Source organism: Lycorma delicatula, chromosome 1 (assembly GCF_047948215.1).
Source record: "Lycorma delicatula isolate Av1 chromosome 1, ASM4794821v1, whole genome shotgun sequence".
NCBI classification, from domain to species: Eukaryota; Metazoa; Arthropoda; class Insecta; order Hemiptera; family Fulgoridae; genus Lycorma; species Lycorma delicatula.
The window spans coordinates 174,687,150-174,709,889 of NC_134455.1; the positions used below are offsets into that span (position 1 = coordinate 174,687,150).

At 31.7% G+C, this 22,740-nt stretch overlaps 1 protein-coding gene across 1 annotated transcript in view; it reads left to right on the plus strand.

The window, feature by feature from the left end:
- Positions 1 to 22,740, plus strand: part of LOC142325571 (neuroendocrine convertase 1-like) — a 121,869-nt gene that overhangs the window by 45,066 nt on the left and 54,063 nt on the right. Inside the window, exons 3-5 of the mRNA XM_075367481.1 lie at positions 3,128 to 3,226; positions 14,164 to 14,385; positions 18,659 to 18,805. Of these exons, the coding sequence (XP_075223596.1) occupies positions 3,128 to 3,226; positions 14,164 to 14,385; positions 18,659 to 18,805 (468 nt within the window). The remainder of the gene's footprint in view (positions 1 to 3,127; positions 3,227 to 14,163; positions 14,386 to 18,658; positions 18,806 to 22,740) is intronic.

Below are 22,740 nucleotides of genomic sequence, written 5' to 3' on the forward strand. Positions count from 1 at the left end.
GTGCGACAATGCACAGCGTGTCATCTCTACTGTCACTGTATCTGCGACGCGTCTGGCTGCACCTGCCTCTGGTTACTTGAATAAATTAAAGAAAATTGAGCCGACGAGAAAGGGCAAGTAACCAAATAAGGTGGCCTAAGCCACAGCGGGGATGCATATAGATATTAATACTGAATTTAATAAGTTCAAGCATAAAATTATTACAACTAAACAAACTATTAATAACAAAGTTTCTTTTATTAACCCTAGTAATACTTAACTATTAAAAATTTTACATTTTTAATCCGAATTGTAACTTTTAGTTCAACTATACACACACACACACACACACACACACACACACACACACACACACACACACACACACACATATATATATATATATATATATATATATATATATATATATATAAACGTTTATATTTAAAATTTCATATTACTTCTTAGAGTAATTTTTTTTTTTTTTTTTTTTTTTGGTTTACTCGTTCAGATTAGTTATAATAGTCCCCAATAGGTGGCTCAGTTACTTACAGTTTACATGAGATGTATATGCAATCTAGCGGTAACGCTTTGAACTTTGTTAAAACAACTTAAGATTACTAGGGCAAATTGGGTCATAGTGGGGCATTCGGCCAATAATACTGGGTTGTTAAACTTATAAGGATACAGGTCGTTTCCAAGCTATGGAAATGCACTTTTGAATCCGTCATCTGTTTCTCATGATTGAAATTAATAATCACTCTTTTGTCATTGACTTTTTTAACGATTTTAAAACTTTCCAATTAGAATTAAGAAATAAAGTGAGTTTAATACAGTTTTAAAAATACAAAATGTATGATATTTTTCCCTATATTGTAGCTAATTGTGCCAAATAAAATTTTATAAACATATAACTCTAATATCTCTATTTTCCATGGAAATAAAGGAGTTGTAAAAAAAATTTAATTTACTTTGTCTAAATTGATTAAAATTAAATTATTTGAATTTAAAATAATACTTTGAAAAATATATAACTTTATTATTATTATTAAAATTTTTATTAACCAGTTTTAATAAAAAAATGGGGTTCATGTTACTTAGTTTTTGTTTTACTATTACTTAGAATTAGTGAGATGTTAATGCTGGATTAAATAAGCTAAAAGCATAAAATTATTACAAAAAACCCTTACAATCAACCAAACTATTATTAATAACGTATTATTAATAAAACTGACAACAAACAACTAAACTAACAAATTATTAATAATAAAGTTTCTTTTATTAATCCTAGTAATACTTAACTATTAAAAAGTTTAAATTTTGAATCTGAATTGTAACTTTTAGTTGAACTTTATTATAACTACTTTTTAATTGTATTTATTAAAGTTATTTTTATAGCTCTATAATAACTTTATTTATAAATTGGATAATGTAGTGAAACTGAATTACCGGATCCATTACTAACTGCAGATACTAAACTTGACGCATCTGAGATTAAAACGAAAAAGGTTAATCTTTACCTCCCTGTTTTTATCGCAACGAATCTTTGGTTTTACGTAATTATCTTTAAAGAAAATCATCCGACCATCATTCTTTGATGTGAAATAAAAACATTACAATTGAAAGAAAAAGCAAAATCTTTTGAAGTTAAAAACTGAAGCATGACAGTAGTCAATTATGTTGGCATTATAATAATAATAATAATAATAATAATAATAATAATAATAATAATAATAATAATAATAATAATAATAATAATAATAATAATAATAATAATAATAATAATAATAATAATAATAATAATAATAATAATAATAATAATAATAATAATAATAATAATAATAATAATAATAATAATGCTTACTTAACAAAAATTCTATTCAGAAAATGTTATTACTTTTTTAATTTTTTTCTTTTTAGAGATAAACGGATGATATTTAAGGTAAAAATTCGTTTCTATTTGAAAAGTCAAAAAGAAAGGTAGCAGATTTAAAAATATATATTTTTAACAAACAGATTCACGAAAAAATTATGGATTTTTCCTTTTTCTAATTATTTCAAAATATTACGAGATATTTTACTGTTTGGAAAATCATTAATCCTCTTTTGTAAACAAAATATTACCTTGTAACAGGGTTACATTAAATTTAAAATTAAAGAAAATTTGAAAATACAAACATGCCTCCAGTTTCTCTCATTTAAAGATAATTAATGATAAAACATTATTAGTATGAAACGGTAAAAAATGATCGTACATTAAAATTTGTAATATCTCAGTACTATTGAAATTAATAGCGTATTTTATAACATTCTCTCTTCGATGCAAAGCAACCAAGCCTCCTTTTTATATAATATTATTTTCATATTGACAGACATATGGTTTCAGTGATTTAGTGATACAGTACAGACGTTCACCGTAATTGATTTCATTTTAACCTTTGAAACTTAAAATAAAATATTTCTGTGCTCTTACAATTGTATCTTTATTAACTTTTATTTCCAATTTTTTTATCTCTTAGTACTTTTTAAAACATCTTCTAATCAAATTGAGTGAAACCACCAAAGGAAATAAGTTTTCTTTTTTTTAAAGTCGACTGATCTTAGTAGTAAATTTCCAAGTTCACGGATCAGTTAAGAGTCCTTAACGGTTTTTAGAAATAAATCATAAAATCTAAAGTAAATAAGCAAAGTTAATTTTAATTAAACAAATATAATTTATTTCGAATACTTCAACATTTTTTTTTTTTAATTAAATGAATTATTGTATGTTAATATTGACCAATTAATGATTCTGTATGCCTATATGTGATTTTATTATTTAGATAAAACAAAATTTCTGTTGTAGGTTTAGCAGTTAAAATACTAACAAAAAATCTATCATGGAAGTTTAAGTTATTTATCCGTAAGTGTAAAGTAAAAATGATACTTAAAAGAATGTTCAAATTCTTTTATTGCATTTTTTAGGGTAAGAAGAAACTTTTAATTAGATGATGCTATAAATAATAAATATGTATTTAACTTGTCCTTCTAAAATATATAAATTATATATATCTTTTCGTTTATTTATTTATTTTGCCGGTTACACAACTATATTTACTTAATTGATATTCTGGTGTAATGGTAAGTTTCTGTGTTTCTTTTTTTTTAGATATCTGGTTTTGAAAACTACTATAAGCTTGTTAAGGTAGATCATGAAACAAAAACTGATGATAGTCATTTTAAAAGAAAACTTGAAGAACATCCAATGGTAAGAAAATTTGAATTGATCGTTTAAATAAGAATTTCAATATGTACATTAAGAGTCAGTTGAGAAAAATTTACAACTACACTAAAAGATAAAGTCCTTATTTATAGCTGTATATATATCTGTACAAATTATCCAGTAAACAAAACTAATACTTGCTAATTTTTCTAAAAAACATTTCTAACTAAAATCATCACTTGAATATCATCCTTTTGTTACTAAATTTTGCTGATACTATTTATGAATAATTTTAATTTAGAACTATGAATTCTTTTGTTTTTTGTCTATGAATTCTGTAAGTTTCGTGGGTTTGACTTTGTTTCTTATATGTGACTAGTGTAATTTGTTATATGTTCTTTTTACACATATATAACTTGAAACAATTTTTTTATACTTAATTGCTTGTTTTGTTTTTTAGCATTAATTTTATTGTTTTCAATACCTATTTTAAGTTATGTTACCATTTAAATTTTCTAATGTTTTTAACAATTAATTTTCGAATCGTTTGTAATTTGTTACGCTTAGTTATATTTTTATTCGTTATACTTTTTATTGTACTATACTGCGTTTAAACTTTTATATTGTCTTGGAAGATATCCCTGGATACCTCACTTTCACGTCATTATTACACTGACTAATAGTTTTATTGTTAAAGTAACTGATTGTAAATAAAGAAATATACAAAAACAAAAAAAAAGGCTATAATCTTAAAATATTTAACTGTTCGACGATATTCCGTTTTATTGATATAGTATTACGTTCTTATTACTATAAAATAACTTTTATTTATTTATGAAAACTGTAACCACCATATTGCAAATATCCATACAGTAAAATTTCTGGTCTGCCAAAAAGAAAACTGTTCAAAATGTATTTTGGATTCTACATAAAAAAAGAAACAATTAAAAACGTATCACTCATATCTTAACATATGCGGCGTTTTCAGGAATCCTAAGATAAAAAACGCAGTTAAATTAACAATTGATTTAAATAATTAAATTATAATTTTTAATTATGTATTAATTGTGTTAAATACATTACCCTCTTATAACTACAGTAACTATGAAACTTATATGTAAAAACAAGAAAAACAGTTTGAAGTCCTGCTGGAAATTTAAAATTTATTATAGAAGGAAAGCAGAAACTTTACCTAAAAGGTTAAGGTTTAAAAGTTATCTGCGCAATCGTGTTTAGAAAAGAGATTTTTTACTTTTCAGTTATTCCTGAATACGGATCTAATCCACCTTGTTTAAATAAACAAATTCAAGGATGATAAATATATAACAAAAAAAGTGAGAAAGAAAGCGAATTAGTAATAATTGAACTGCTGCTACCTTTTTTCTCGGAGGAGGGGAAAGCTTTCCAGCCACCGGCTGCCCGCATAGACGTCAGAATCGGGCGCTCAACGACTAAAACTCCTCCCTCTGGTTAAGCAAGCCCTGATACTCGCCTCTCGACATTACTCAGAGTATGCTGTAGTTCCTGCGGGGCTTTAATGAGTGGTTCAGAGAGTCCTGGATATTTCAAGAATAGTGATGACACCTCCCCGGCTACCTCCTCTCCAAGGTTGTCTCATCCCCACTCAACCCAGTAGCAGTCGTCGCTGATGGCTCTCTTCAGCCATTTTTGATAGAAGAATGGCCCGGCTAATGGTAGAAATTGCCTTACAATAGATTTGCTGAAATCTATTGAAATGGCTTGAAATCATTGATATGCTTTAAATTCGATTATAAAAATTATTTTCATTATCATAAGCTGACATTCAAAAGTGTTACTTTATAAAGTGTATGAGGAAACAACATGATGCAGAAAACAGGAAAAAAACATGTAATACGTAAAAAAATCAAGACAAAAATCTGGACAGCGGCTTCTCTACTGAAAACCTGAGATTCAAGGATTAATCATCACCTTGACATCCTGTTCTTCACCATCACAAGAAGCTGTGCCACAATCACCGGCATGAAGTGATTAATAATTTCAAAAGAATTTTATCTATTAAATTTATCAGATTTTTTAGTAATTAAGTTATTAATTTATAATATTTTATAAAAATGCAATTAATATATGAGAAGATGTTTCCAGCTCAAAAAATTGAGTACAACTGAAACTGATTTTATTGATATTAATGCCTAAAAAATATTATATTAATATTTTGACCAAATTAAATAGGAAAAAAGGAAAAAAAGGAAAAATTTGATAATAATACTTGCAAATAAAACAATAATTCAAAAAATGACTTTAACAACTTAATTCAGTGATAATAAATAATAAACAACTTAACTTAAAACATTGTAATTCAGCCTCACACTGTACCTTGAAGAATCAAGAATTATATAATAGTTGCTGTAAATTTATATTATCTAAAATGATTTTATTCCCTTTTGCCCTATAAAAAAATTTGCCTCTGTTTAACAAAGCAATAAATCATTATGTTAATTAGCATAGCAAAATATGAGATGTCTGAAAGCAACACAACCATAAAATTAATGATCAAGCGCATTGACCTTAAATTTGTAAAAGCGTAATTAACCTTCAATTGACTTAACACTGTTTTAGTTAACAATAATAATAAAGAAGTGAATGTATAGAAATAACAAATGAAAGTGTTATTTTAACAAAAATAATAAATATAGTAACTGAAAACAATATGTTCATATATTTAAAATTCCCATAAATAATTGATATTAAAAACAGAGAATTGTTTCCATTAAAGTTCATCATCAGTAACGAATGGTGTAGTAACGCTTCATTAATTTTCATTGTTTGTCTTTTATATAAATACACTATTTATATAAAAGTTGTTACACTAATATTACAAATGCTAATACTAATGCTACACTATTTATACACTAAGCTGTTACAATAATACCTTAATTTATTTCTATTAATTAATTAAGTATTTGTAATTTAAAATACATTAGGAACCAAATTTTGTTAAGTTATAAATAGAATTAAACGTTAATATTAAAATTTCCCTATAAATGAAATCAGATATTTTTAGCATATAAAAGTAAGCAGAGTTTCATTTTCTAATTAAAAACTAGAAAAAAGTATTGTACCGGAATGTTCTTATTGTTTACGGAAGTATGAAAATTAAATCCGTTATTAAATTTTTCTCTCACTTCTTTCAAGCAACTTCTGCTAATTTTTCTCTTAATGAATAATAAGTATTATCTCTAAAGATTAGTAATTAACACATCTTCGTAAAACCGAACTTTATTTGAGAATAGAAACATTTCAAATTTATAGCAACTTGTTTTAATTTAAATACTAAGTAAAAACTCAATTAAAGCTTTTAATTAAAATTTCAATAAAGAATAATTACTTAAAACTTTTGCTTATTTATACTCGTAACCCGTAAAACGTATCAAACTAATTTTCTACGAAATCATAATTCCACTGTTTAAGTAATATCATTTTTAAATACCTAAGTGAAGAGCATACACTTTTTGTGCAAAGATAACATTTAATCGAATCAACCAGTAATGGAATTTTTAAGCATAATTTTACAAGTAATTTAATTAATTTTTGTAAATTTGTTTTCTTTTATAAAGCTTACAGTTTGTAAAAAATAAAATGATTTCAATGTGTAAAAAAGGTAAATAAACTAGAATGTAGGATGTAAAAGGCGTAATAAGAATAAATGATAAAAGAATAAAGCACCGACTCTAAAAAAATAAGAACACTCGTCAGCCAAAAGAAAGATTAAGCTATATAAAGTAGTGTTTACAAAAAAAACATGTATATTTTAGGTATATTTATCTGTCATCCCAAACAAACAGACGACATACCTTAGCAGGCAGCTTTATCTAAACAACAACAATAGCTGTAGCTGGGTATCTATAATATTGGTCCCAAAAATAGTCATCAATCATCTAGATATACCTCTTCCTTATAATTTTACACCTTAGTAGCTGGTTACAGTTAGGCAGTTAGGTCCATAAACTGATGCGCACTTGCAATTCATTTCTACGTAATAAGAAGAACAGAAATTATTGTATTATATAGTCAGTTGAATTACCTACAGAAGCAGAAAAAAGACTGAATATTTATTTCTTGGTAATAATATGTTACCTTTCCTCTTTTATAATTAGATAGTTTACAAATTCATATTGTAACAAGACCGATATAGCGAACTTGAGTAACGGATTCCTCCCGATTATTATGAAAGTAATATAAAATATAATATTTGCAGGAATCTAGAGAGGAAAAAAAGGAGAACCCTTTTTGTAAAGTGTAGGTCCGTTTAACAATCGTCTTTTGTTACACTGCAAGCGAACACACAATGAAAACCGGTTGTACGGTGAGAAGAGACCAGGTTTGGAATTCCTACTGAGTGTGACAGTAGACGATTTGCCTTAAGTGAGCTGCAATGTGCTGGGGGCATGTTGGCCGTTAAGAAAAGTCCAGAAACGGACAAGATTCCAGCGGCAATCATCAAGAGCCTTATTAAAAAAGCGCCATGGGAAATGCTTAAGGTGGCCAGCCACCTCAAGCATTTCCCATGTGTTGGAAGGAGGCTAGGGCTGTCTTCTTGCCCAAGAACACAGGTAATGGGGGACAACCGACCTTCAGACCTTTGAGCCTTCTCAACACGATGGGGAAGGTTGTCGAAAAAATGCTGGCTGGCCGCATTGTGCAGGAGGTGGAGGAGGGTGCTGGAATTAGTGCAAATCAATATGGTTTTTGGAGAGGTAGATCCACCGTACATGCTATCAACAGAGTAGTGAACTGGGCTGATGAAGCTAGAAGCGGCACTAGGCGGTCGAGAAGTATTCCTCTACTTGTTTCTCCCGATGTGAAGAATGCGTTTGGATCCATCGCATGGAAACATATAAATACAACACTGGTAGAGAAAGGAATTAGTCCATACTTGCGGAGACAGGTAGAGGAGTATCTCAGATATCGAAGGTTTGCAGTCAGTGCACAAGAAGAAGAGGTACTTTTTAGCATGTGTGGTAGTGTGCCACAAAGCTCAGTGCTCGGTCCACTGTTATGGGTCCTGGCCTTTGATGGAGTCCTCCAGCAGACATACCCTTAAGGGGTTCAGCTTTTGGCTTACGCTGACGACTTGGCAGTACTCATTCAGACCAAAACAATTGATGAGGTAAAGGATAAGGCAAATTCAGCACTCGAAATAGTCGGTAGATGGCTGCATTCAAGAGGACTACAGATCGCGGTGGATAAGTGCAAATATATCAAATTTACCGATAGAAGGGTGGTGGAATCAGTGGATATATATATAGAGGGTAATAACATTACTGAAGTTCAGGTATTGAGATACTTGGGAGTTACTCTGCTAAGAAATTGTCGTTTCAGTGAACATGTGTTGAATGTCTGTCATAGCGCAGAGAAAACGATTAAAAGCTTGAACGTTATTATGTCAAAGCACAGAGCTCCTAAGGTATCGAAAAGGAGACTACTTGCGACAACCGTAGTCTCATCGATTTTGTATGCGGTTCCTGCATGGTGGCCCGCTATGACTATTAACAGGAACAAGGACAGATTAAAAAATATACACAGGAGGGTATTTCTTGGAATAGCATCCGCTTACAGAACGGTCTCGTATGAGGCCCTCTGTGTGCTTTCTGGTGTGCCCCTATTGATCTCATTGCTAGACACAGGTTTGAGAGGTTTTTAGGACGTGTAGAGTATACTTTCCTGAATTGCCAAAAATGGCAAATGCTAAGATACAATGCTGGTATTGACGGAAAGACTCCGAGAGAGATAATAGATCATATGCTCAGTAGGGTAGAGAATTGGAGAAAGGTTGTAGAGTTCATAAGGTCAGTCCTTAAACAAAAAATTATAGATGAAAGGAATATGGGTTTATAGATTGAAGTTTGGGTGGACATCCTCAGCGGTGAGAGCCAGCATGCTGAGGTGTGCTGAGCCGCTGAGAACTCCTTGGGTTGACTGTTAGGTTTTCTTAACTAAGTTAAAAATCTCAAAAGAGCCAACCGGTAGGCCTGACCTGCCATGCCGCATGCTGGTATATAGCCGGTAGGTGGGGAGGGCGGGCCTATTAGAGTAACGGACACTCCCCTCGGTGGCGTAATACCATCAAGTCGGTCCGGCCCAGGGGAGTTAAAAAAAAAAAAGGTTTGGAATTCATGGGAACAAAAACATCGGTCAACTGTTCTCACGCTTCGCTTTGGGTCCGGTCCAGTAAGTAAAGAGACTAACAGTATAAATAGCCCAGTAAGACCAGCTAAAAAATAAAAATAAGGTTCTATTAGAACCAGTCTGCGAGACGTTAGGCGTCGGTCCGCAAGAGCAGTTCTGCAGGAGTTCAGCGAGGAGAGGCTGCGAGTTGTGTGGTGTTGTGTGGGTTCGGTGGGTTCTGCGAACCAGTCCAGCGACACGTTATAACGTTGGTCCAACGAGGAGAGTCACAGGTGTGAGTCTGCAAGACATCAGTCCAGCGAGGAGAGTCCTGAATCCAGTTCGGTAAAAGCAAGGTGACGTCACGAGTAAATCTAAGTATACAAGAAATAAATACTATCGGTGAGTTACAGTAAACCTATAAAGTTTATAAGTGAAAGAATTAACGCAATAATTTCATTCATAAACTGTTACGGTAGATAGAAAAGATATTTGCAAGGGAACACTATAAGATTTTTTGTTAATACAAGACTAGTGGTTAAAAAGAGTTAAGACTAGGAGTTTTTTTTATTAATGGGTCTAGTTTTCTACTTTGTCTACGTGGAATAAATTCCGAACGATTATTTATTTTGAACTCTATCTTGTGTGTAATCTGTATTTATTATTTACTAATGACATTTACCACTATTTGATGTGTAATATCTTTATTGTTATTCTTTATTGATTACACTGTTTTTATGTTATACTTACTGTTTTAATTATGTATTATGTCATGTACTTTGTTATGTATTTGTATGTTTGATTTGTTGTTACTGACATGTAATATTATTATCGTCCACTACTATTTTCCTGATTATTATTGTCACATTATTATTATTATTAGTATTGTATTTATCACCATTGTTATTATTATTAATTTGTCGGGTTGTAATTATGAACATTTTAAGCCAATAAACATTAATTACATAAACATTCTAAATTGTCAACAACCTCTCAATATCCTGATCGAGCCGCACGAAACACGTGACAATATATTTCTAAAGAATTTTGCTATAAACAATAATTTAAAATTGTTCTCGAAAATAATGTCAACCGATTTAACAGTCGAACAATTTAATTCCATCAGATTTTGAATATGTTTTTCCTTTTGAGAAATATCTATAACCGCATATGTTAATTAGTTTCTCTTAGATTTTAAATGGGTATTTATAATATTAAAACTTTGATTATCAGCTGGTAATATTTATTAGATGATCTAAATAGTTTATAGGTTTAAAACATTAAATAATACTATTATTAAATAAGTACATTATGTACTACAATAAATAATGTGTAATAATGTTGTAATATATGTAATAATACTGTAAAAAGAAATTGAATTTAAAAATTACTTCAATTTGCAATTCTGCGAAGGAAAAATTGTAACTAGGAATGCATATTGAAATTTTAATTTCACATTTAAACTCTCAGTTTATCGAAACAGCAGTCGGTAAATGCGACTACAGGATTAAAGTATTCAGCCATAAACAACTACGTATTGTTTTAAACGATTCAGCATACAAAAAGATAATTGACTTGGTGAGGGAAAGGCCCAACTGAACGGCCATACCTTCACCAAGAAGGATGAAAGAGCCTTTTGTATAGTAATAAGAAACCTACATTTTTCTGTTCCATTTGAGCTTATCACAGACAACTTGATAGTCAGTGTCACGCAGTCCGTAGCAATATCAATACGAAGCACAGCATTTCAAAAAAGTCATTATCAATTTTCTTTGTAAATTTTGAGCCGAGAGATAACAACAAGGAGGGGTGTGATTTAAAATATATCGCCAAATGTGGGGTTGTCACTGAGGCGCCCAAACCGGTCAGAGCTGGTGTAGTATATGAAGTAGAATCTACAAAGAGAGCATGGAAAAAAAAATAGAGGCAAAGCGTTACATCGACTAGGAGAATAACTAATATTGGAAACCAAGACAGGTAGGGAACCTCCATCAATTTGAGCAATGCTACTACCATCATTAGGTAGAAACATGAGTGGTGATCCAGGAACGACTTCCTCTAAATGACCAAATCTTACGCTATGGCTGCTGGTCACGATGTCCAGAATATTTCTGACAGGAAGATACGTAAACTAACATGTAATATAGAGTTACTTGTGCAACAAGTTGAAAACCTAATAGGAATTCTTATGAAAGTAATTACCATACTCTGATAATGGCTAAGCGTCTGAGAGTTTGAACGTGGAACATTATTGGTTTAACTGGTTGGAAGAAGAACTAGAAGCTTTATTGGTAAGTGAATCTTTAGACATTGTCTTTCTTTCTGAAATGCATTTCACTAATCGGAGTTTCCTTTGTGTTCGAAGTTATTTACTGCACTAACCATCCCTATAGCAGGCACACGGAAGTACTACGGTTATGGTTTTATTGTAGGCGCCGTTTGAAATGGTAAGCATCTTCTCTGGGGATCTCGGCTAATTTCACCCAGACGAAGAGCTCTGAAAGACTGCGTTATTAGCATGCATCTGAATGTTATATCCGGATTGTAGCCTCACTTCTGGCCATCAGATCCTAATAAGATCCCTGACTTGTTAAAACTCTTTCGTATCGCCGGGAATTTTGCGGTTGTACTTAGCAAGGTTGTACTTAGGGCAGTTGGTAACAATTTTGATTCGATATCTGACCACTCAGCTATTCTGCTGACTGTCAGTACATTAGTAATTAGGAAGGCGGTGTCACCAGAATTTTCCAACAGTAGGATAGAGTGGGATCGTATTACAGCTGTATTAAGGATGAATCAGTATTGCCTGCTCGATTGAGGTTTGCCGATGATATCAATAAAGCGACGCAATGCTTGACCTCAATCCTAAGGAAGCTGCTTGGAGATTGACATCGTAGGTTAAGTATGAGAGTCGTATTAATTCAGACAACCCGAGGAAGTTATAGATTTTATTGCTATGAAAAAGAGGCTTAGTAGAAAGTTGGCAATGTTACAGGAGAGCCGAGCTGTCCTGTTTATCTCTAAACAGGACAGCTCTAGGTTGAAACGGTTATTGTAAAGCTGAAAATGAGACATTTAGGTGTTATTTTGAAAGCCTATCGCTTTTACATTGAAACAATTACTTTTTATATAGGACCATGAGCAGCTTCCGTAACCTCCATCTTCACATCATCCTTTGAAAACGTCTGATAAAACGTCTTGGGCTAAGAGTGACAAGGACTTGGGAGAAATATTTGCCACTAACTTAAGCGGTGTCCTTACGAAGAAGAAATCATTGGTTTCTTAGATAGCCGATCCGTATGGGGTTTCCTATAAGCCTTTCTCTATACCTGATGTATAAGTAATCAGGAAGGGAAAAAGAATCTCACAGAATAACACAGGTTTTGATTTAATTATAAATAAAATTCTATTTATGCTGCCTTCCAAAGACATCGTGTATGTATATAACATACCTATTTAACGGAATTCTACAGACAAGACACTTCCCAATGGAGTGGAAAGTTTTGCAAATAGTCTTCCCAAAATCCGGAAAACTGGTATATGTGGCTTCATTTAGGTCAATAAGTCTGTTACCAATTTTATCTACTTGTTTCACGAAAAGTTGTTCCTTTTCCTCCAAAACAGGACTACACGGCCTGTTTTGGAGCATAGCCGTGCATAATTAAACGTTGTTCAGTATAAAACGATGGTTTAACAAGTGGTTTTAAAAAATAATTTGTTGACAAAATATTCAAAAAAATTTAACACAACCACTTCATGACTAATAATAAATAGTTACACGCAATAATCCCGCGCAAAATTAATCCCAACATTATGCTTTTCGATCTTTTTGAAATCATTTTTTAATCTGTAGAATTTGTAATTATAAAATCTGTAAAGCATAAAGTCATTAACGGCGCAAAATAATAACATCATATTTAGCTTAACTAGCTTACTATCAATTTATTGTTGGGCGAATGACTAAATTTAGAAAGCTTCTCAATAATTGAGTTGTGAGAAAATTACTAAAGCTTTAAGTTTAGGTTCAGGCTATTCCACTTAACCATTCCAAAATATCTTTTGCCAAACTATATACTTAAAGATTCCACTCTTTCACAACAGCATCTTCTAATCTCAGTTCTTATAAAACAGAATTATTTTTAAGGCGGGGTTCCGTAAATCAACACCCCAAGCGGTATTCTAGATTCGATCCAACAGCGTTTAATGGGCTCATTGTCACTACAACTATCCTTTTTATTAAAACATCGATATACTGATATTAACATGTCAGTATTATGTTAATATAAAATATTTTGAAGAGTAATTAAAGGATTATCACTGCACGATGTCATCATCTTCAGCTTAGTGATCAATGCCGGAATACAATATCAATACACATGTATGAGTTTGTCTAATTGCGAGTTAAAATTTTAATTAATGTAGTCATTACTGGTCATCTTAAACGATTATTGTAAATCTGATTTTTAGATTATTATCTAAATTGTGGAAGAGAGTAAGAGTGAAATTTTGGTTGAATTACACCGAATATGCAATCAAAAGATTATTTTAATTTATTCGAACACTTATTATTAATATATAACAAATGATTATATTTGTGTGACAAGCGAAAATGCTTTTAAAACTTAGTGTCAAAAACGATAATTAAATTAAGTGGGTTAGACTTTAGATTAACTAATAAAATCATAAAGCTACTTTTAACATTTTGTTAATTTCATTATTAATATATAATTTTCTTAATTATAGCATTAAGCATAAAATTAATTTTTCATGAATTGAAGAAAAACGTAATTTAATTACAATCTACAAACATCTAATTTAAATTATTTTATTAAAAGGTGGTGTGGGCGGAACCACAATATGCAAGAACAAGAGTTAAAAGAGGTGATACTTTATTGATAAAGAAAGAAAAAGAACGACAATATCAGAGATTAAGAGAAGAAAGGCAACGTGATCATGAAGAAGTATTAGAGAGACAAAAACGTGGAATTTTTTCTTGGTTTTGGAGCCGTTACACTTTTTTCTTCAATGACACGCTCTGGAGCAAACAATGGTACCTGGTAAGCTCTTAATGTCTTAATACTTAAAATTTCTCATCCCAATAATAATCCAAACTACTGAATTTACTGTTTAACCCTACTTTAAAATTCACATACAAAGTAGTAATTTGTTTTATCTGCAGCGAAATCTATGTGTAAGTTCAAATTGCTTTTATACATAAACGGTGTTCTAAGTAAAATATATATGTAAAAGGAAATGATCAAACACTCAATTAAATCAGATATATCCGCATGGTTCACCTGAAGGAGATTGTAATACTTCTATAATCAAGTAATAATAATAAGTAATATAATAGTAATAATAACATTTAATAACAACTATTATTATTTTTTTAATATTGCTTATGCAGTATTTAATATGCTTTTTTATATTGATTATATAAATATAAACCCCATTATAATAAATATAAATAATATTAATAATAAGTAGCATAATTTATTAACAAAATAAATTTAACAGCCAGTTGCATATTCTTATTAATATATTTTTTAATATAAAAACTATGTATTTAGAGCGAAACGTAGGAAAAGCACAATATATAAAATAATAAGACAGAACAATTTATTGATAATAAAATCTTCTGTTAACAATGTTCATTTATTAAAAAGTTAAAAACTGAAATCAAGAATTAATATTTCCCACAATAAATAAATGCATTAAGTCTTAGTCCTTTATATAGATTTTAATAAGATAGGATTTATTTCAAGGAATTAAAAATTTAAGAAAAGATAACAGAATAATGTACATGGAATTTTTATTAAATTTTAAATATATAAATGTACATGTTGATTTCCCTTCGTTATACAAAAGTAAAATAAATTTTTAAAGTAAAATTCCCTATTATTTAATTGCTGTTTATTATGGACAATTTTTAAAATTTTATTCTATCAGTAATTTCTTAACCATTTTCCAGACAGATTGAACTCTCTGGATAAGTATTCTATACTTATAATAAGCAAACTTCTCCTTTATTCATATTTCAATCATCCTATTAGTTTGTCCTTTTATTTTCGTCTGTAATCTCCCCGCCTCCCGGAGCCAAATCCCAATTATGCATAAACTCAACTCCGAGCGGTGCCTTCGCCTCAAACTTCCTCGTTAGGGGGCTATGCCCCACTCAGATAGCCGGGACTCGGTCTTGTGTTACATGCCATACCTCTTGCGGGGGAACCCAAAGGGAATCCCCCGCCGGGACATCGGTCTTGACGCCCTGCTTCTAATCGAAAAGCCCCGGAGGGATCCCCACCGGGACTGCGGTCTTGCATTCCCCCCTAATGGCTCTGCAAGGGTGTCCCCATCCGATCATTGGTAATGAGACGCGGGAGCCTTCCATCCCTCTCAGATGGGGCTGCCCTCTACAGATACCGCAGCTTCGTCGAGAAATTTCCAGCGCATTCACGACGTGGGCGAAGTTGCCTTACATTCACTGCCTCCAGACGCATGTCCATGAAATTTGCATGTCAGACATTGAGGCTCCTGCATAGAGTCCTTTCGCAAGACTCAACCACTAAAGCATAGTCAGTCCGGCTTACATAAATTTTACATCCAGTTTCCCTTCCGGATAGATCATTGCATTTATTTTTTTTAACCTCCGGGACCACCTTTAGGTATTGCTTCAGAGGATGAGGTGAATGATTTGTAGCGTGTGTAAAAATGCCATGCCTGACCGGGATTCGAACCCGGGACCTCCGGATGAAAGGCCGAGATGCTAGGACTCGCGCCACAGAGACCGACCAGCTCCACAAGGACCTGGCCCGCCTCCAATTTTCCCGTTCGGGCCATATCCTGAATCTAGGAAGCCTTACGGAACACCGGTGAATGTTGCGGATGTTCGACTCCCAACGCTATGTCAATCCAAGCGGACCCAACATCCTCTGGCAACTCAGCGGTGTCCTCTACTAGAGTTGAAGATAGAAAGACTTCCTGAAGCCAGCCTCTAAGAACTAAACGCTCAATGTCTGCCTCCGCAACTCCGCAATCAATCGCTCGCTGGAGCTCGTCAATCGACGACCACGTTACAGCCGTTGTAGACCCCCATTCGGAGTCTACAACGCCTTATCAATGATGATAAAATATATCTGTGTAGCCTCATCCGCTGTGCTCAGCCGAGTAGATGACCTCTCCTGAATCTTCACAGGTATTTCATCCAAAATATCTGCGAACTCCTCCAACATACGAACATGACTGTTCATACACTCGGAGCACTCTTTGATATCAACTTTAGTAATCGTATGTAGTGAGACCAGTGAGCTCAACTCCCTAACTTTATGCAGCAAAAGTCATGTTATGTACAAAACATTTCTTCCGTAATTGAAGAATCATTTTCATGCGACTTATATGCTTTCCTCCTTCTGGCACCCCTTCTCCTTTCCCTTCTCTTGGATGTGAGACGTCCAAGAGATGCAAACATTTCTAGATCAGAAACTGTCTCCGGCGAGTATAAGGAACTCCAGGAACTTATTTTTTACTTTTTCTTCCCCTCACCAGCTGGTGGGGATCCACGAAGCCTTTGCTTCCACGAAGGTTTCAAAGGACCTTCATGATTTCGAAGGTTTTAAAGGGGGTCATGGATGGCTTCCCGCCAACCGTGACGTCGTCCGACCGGACCGGAAAAGCCGGAAAGTCTACCTCAACATCCCTGCTCGTCGACGTAATCAGACCGACAGGCCTCTGCTGTCTCCGAGTCATCTTCTCCCTTTGCGCTATGACAACAATCGACCCGCGCGCCGAAGTTCTTTCATCATCGCTTCTGCCAAGCTATCATTGCCATTACTGTCCGATAGGACATCTTCCACCTGAACCCTAGAAGATTCCTTCCTAGTGGATCGTCCCCCCACCACAGGAGAGAAAACCTCTTCTTCTGGTTGAGGCACTCCCTCTGACTGATGTGGATCAGCCATAAGACCAATAACAATATTAAATAAAAATTAATTAATCCAAAAGAAATTAATTAAGTGAACGAAAAATAAATTCAAGAGAAATTAATTAAAATTAATCGAAAGTAATAAATCAAACATGAACTTCAACTTAAGAACTCCTTCATCTCGAATGTGAATACAGCTATGTAACTAGGTAAATAGGCCTTAGTTACTCTAGACCCAAAACCGAAAAATAAATATTTTATATTTATTTTACAGAAAATAAAACAACGAAACAAATAAGCAAATAATAGAAACATAAAATAAAACAACGAACTCAAAACGAAAGAAACAACTAAATAATAGTAAAAAAACCACGGTAAAACTGCAGTAGTGCGGAGCATAGAAAAACACCTGTTAGTTTGTCCTTTTTTTCTTTTTCTGTTTAGCCTCCGGAAGCACCGTCAGACATTACTTCAAAGGATGAATTAGAGTGATATATATGAGTGTAAATGAAGTGGAGTCTTGTACAGTCTGAGGTTAACCACTTCTGAGATGTGTGGTTAATTAAAACCGAACCACCAAAGAACACCGGTAACCACGATCCAGCATTCAAATCCGTGTAAAAGTAACTGCCTTTACTAGTATTTGAACACTGAATTCTCGACTTCAAAATCAGCTGATTAGGTGATTTGCGTTCACCACTAGACCATTCCGGTTGGTTATTAGTTTGTCCTAGCCAACATAACTACACTTCACAAATTAATCCATAAATTAAAATGAATTAATTAAAATTAATTCATTTTCAAATATTTGTTTTATCTTTAAGGTTATTAAGGTAAGAGGCCATACACAATTTCCAAAGGTTTTAATCACTTGAGAAGATTCAAGTTGATAAGATTCATACTATGACATCAGGAATAAAAAATAAACTTAATTAAAGTTAATCCAAGTAAAATTAACTACTTAATTGCTCCTAATAAATTGGAAATTTTATTGATTTGAAAATTTTTCACCTTCTTAAAATTTTCTTTAATCATTCCCAAGAATGATACATACTTTGAATACAAATTCGATTAAATATTTTAAAAATTTAATGAAAAACGCATGTTTAAGTAAATATATGATATACTTTGTATATTTCGAATTGAGTGAAAATCCGACAAAAAAACTTTCTGGGCAACCATATTCTCATATACCTTCTTACATATTTACCATTTTTCCTTTTCAAAATATCTTTAAATATATAAATTATAAAAGGTCAAAGAATATTATTTGTTTAAAATAAGGATATACTCGTATTTCAAATTACAATGGTACCGAAACCATATAAAACTATTATTACCCATTGTTATAATTAAAGTTACATTTAAAATTTTAAATTAGAATATAATTATACGTTCTTTTCTTTCAGCAAGATTACAGAACTGATAGAGATGTTCCAGTTTTAGACTTGAATGTTGTTCCATGTTATGCAAAAGGTATTACGGGTGAAGGTATTAAAATATCAATTCTTGATGATGGTTTAGAGTGGACGCATCCTGATTTAAGAGATAATTATGTAAGTATAGAAGGATTTTACTGAATTTTGAAACAAAGGAAAAAGTCTGTCTAGAATAATTACATGGGAATAATTATTACATGGAATAAGACTAAATATTTTCCAACTGAAGGATTTTCTCTTCATAAAAACTAATAACACTGGTCAACATGATTATTGTCCCACAAGTACCAATAGGTATGCTTATGCAGTTTTTTATCATATTTTCAAATATGTATTCAGAATTTCTCCATCACCCCTCACTTTTTTTGTTATTTTAACTTTTTTAAATTTAAAACGTTTTTTCATCCATTGTCAAGTAAAAACTCCTTGAATATTGTAAATATGATGGAACCAAATGAGCTAACTCAAAGGGAAGCATTGCTTTTGTTGTGAAGGTTCAGATTGTTTAGACATTTACAAATGTGATCTAGTGTAGCAAAGATTCATCAAACGATGTCAGTTGTGAGGTAGTAGTGAACCAATAAATATGTCATTGTGAGTGCTTTCAGTGTCTGTATTATTGTGTATTACATATTTACGACTTATTTCTTTTAATTAGTCATTAGTTACAAAATTCCTAGAGTTTGAATAAATCATTCTAACAATTTTTGTTATGTATATGGTGAAGTGACGCTCAAGTCCCAAAAGCGAAACCTCACTCCATTAGCAAAAAAGTGTTGTGAACTTTATTTTGGATGTAAAGTCAGTAACCAAACAAGGGCCTGGGCCCCACATATTTGTTTTTTATCATGTTCTAGGCTTTTCACTACATGAAAAAATGGCACATGCCACATGCCATTTGCTATCCGTATGATTTGGAGTGAACCCAAAGATCACTATTCTGACTGTTATTTCTGCTTAACAAACATTAATGGGATTATGTCAAAATAAAATCATAGTGGTGTACCCTAACTTGCACCCTGCAATGAGGCCAGTTCCACACTGTGAAGAGTTCCCCATACCAAAGCGTCCAGAACATGTGACAGTATGAAGAGAGCTCTCAGAGTCTGATGGAAGGATTCTGGTGATACAACTTTTAAACAAAGCAGTTCATCTGAGCCTCATTTACTGACTCAAGAAAATTTAAATTATCTCATACCAGATTTAAAGTTATCTGAAATGCTTGCTTCCAGCTAAAAGGATGGAATCTTCTTCAAAAGAATACAAAGATATGTACATATCATAATCGTCATTCTGAATTTAAAGACCATTTTTTCTGAAGAAAATTACTTAGAAATGTAATGATATTTCTTCTCATATGGAGAACATAACCCAACAGAATGGCGTTTGTTCATTGATTCCTCTAAATTTAGTTTAAAAGCTGTGTTTCTGCATAATGGCAATAAATTTCCTTCACTACCTGTGGCTCACTCTGCTAATATGAAAGAAACATATGAAAACTTTAAATTTATATTGGAAAAGCTTTAATATGCAGTGTATGAATGAAATATTTGTGGTGATTTGAAGGTCATTCCACTTATTCTTGATCTGCAGCTTGGTTACACAAAGTACTGTTGGTTTTTGTGTGAATGAGATAGTAGGAACAGAAAAAACCATTTCATTAGAAAAGAATGGCTTAAACCCAAATCGCTCATTCCTGAACAGAAAAATGTGAAACATGGCCCATTGTGTAATTCTAAAATTGTGTATCTTCCTCCATTACATATCAAACTAGGATTAATGAAGAATTTTGTCAAGGCCATGGTCAGTACTCCTGGTCTCATGTATTTAAAACAGAAGTTTCCTAAAATTAGTGATGCAAAAACTAAAGAAGGTATATTTGTTGGTCCACAAATACGATCACTAATGCATAATGAAAGTTTTAGGAACTATTGAATCCACTGGAGAAAGCAGGTTGGCAAGCATTCAGAAATGTTACTCAGAATTTTTTGGGAAATTGAAAAGAAGAAAATTACCGTGATATTGTCAATGATCTTATAAAACCTTATAAAAATTTGGGTTGTAATATGTCCTTAAAAGTACACTTCCTGTACTTGCATCTAGATTTTCTCCCAGAAAATCTTGACGCTGTGAGCAATGAGCACAGGGAATACTTTCATCAGGAGATTTCAGCTATGGAAAAAAGGGATCAAGGCAAATGGAATCTTAACATGCTGGCTGATTATTGTTGGACTATCAAAAGAGATGCTCCACAGGAGAAATATAGCAGAAAATCGTCATTTCTTACTTTCTAGGTGAGTCAAATGTTTGAATATTGAATATTACACAATTTTAAGTAAACATTTAAAGTATTATAATGTTTAAAATTACAAATGTCTCTTGGAAACGCTTTCCAAGAGACAGGAAAAAATAATTTTTTTTATGTTCCCAGTGCAATTTAACAAGTGGAATAAACAAAAAAGATGAGAGTTATAAACAAATATATTTTTTCAATGTGCAAATAGGAGTCAGATCGGGTGGTATTTCTTTTATAGCTAGTAATTCTTCGCAAAGAGAAGTACCCAAATGTCTTTTATGTCTGATGCGCTTATTTATAGTGCAATATGTAATTAAATTCATGCTTAGCTTTTAATGTTTATATAAAACGTAATATATGGAGTTGCTCTGTTCAAACATGTAATTTATTTACAGACTACTTATGTAGTTCAATGCAATCCATTTACAACCGGATTAGTTAGGTGGATTGAAAATTACAACTTCATAAATTTTGCAAACTTATAACAATACTATTCCAATAACTAGTAAAAATGTATCAGTAGTATTATTTGACAAAAGTTTTATTTTATAAATGTTGCCATTAAATAACTTCTTCTAATAACGGGAACATCCTGTTTTCAGTGATTCTTGGATAAGGTGTGTACAAAAGCTCTCTTCAGAAAAAGTTTGAATAACTTCTAGCATTGATTTCTAGGTTTATAAGTCAATTCTCTACTTAAATATATTTTTTATTATTACTTATAACAGTGGATTAGATTATTTTTAACTTAACTTCTACTTGTCATGGGTTAGTAGTAAAATACACCAACATAAAGAGAGATGACTTATATAATGAAAACCACATCAGCTATTTGCAAATTAATATGGAACAAGACCTAGATAATATGAAAAATTAGAGAAAACATACCAAAAATTAAAAAAAAGAGAGAACAGAAAGGAAAATTATAAAAATAAATAAAAACTAAGGCTTGAATTTAAGCAACCACTCAAAATTCATTCATAAGAATACGTGAAGAGATAAATTATTAATATAATATGATAATTTATAAAAGTTTAGAAAGATGGTAATATTTATTAATAACCTAAGTTATTAACCTAAATTATTAGTTATTTTAGAAAGATGTTTGATAGAGAATTTTTAGAAAGTTATGGATTATCATCTCTTGAAAAAGAAAGACTGCTTGAGGTTGTAACTAAAAAAAAAAAATACTATACAACTTTTATTATTTTCTATCTTAAATTTCTCATTTTATAAATTTAAGATAGAAAATAATAATGAAAAAATTGAATATTTCTACTATAAGAGCCTGAAAAAATAACATTACTATGTAATAGAATAAATTGTAGGTAAATGTAAAAGAAAAATAAATACTTTTTAATATTACAAATAATAATTTAGGTGAAAGGAAGAAGGTCAAGAAAGTAATAAGAGCAATTTACTAACCAATCTTTACTAATGCCACTTAAATCATGTTTAGTGTGTTGAACGCACACTAAAACAAATATACGTCAGACGTTTTGTGCCTGTGTTATACAGGTAAAAGATAGCACATTTTTTATTTAAAAAAATGTATTCACAAAAGAAAATAAACAAATATGTTATTTGATTTTCACAAAATTATTTTAAAAATCACAAAAAAATACATATATTCTGTTTGTTACCCCTTAGGGAGGCATTGTGTATTGAAATAGCTGTTTTTTTTTAAATAATTTTGCGAAAATCTAATAACGTATTTGATTATTTTCTTTTGTTAATATGGAGTTTAATTTAGTAA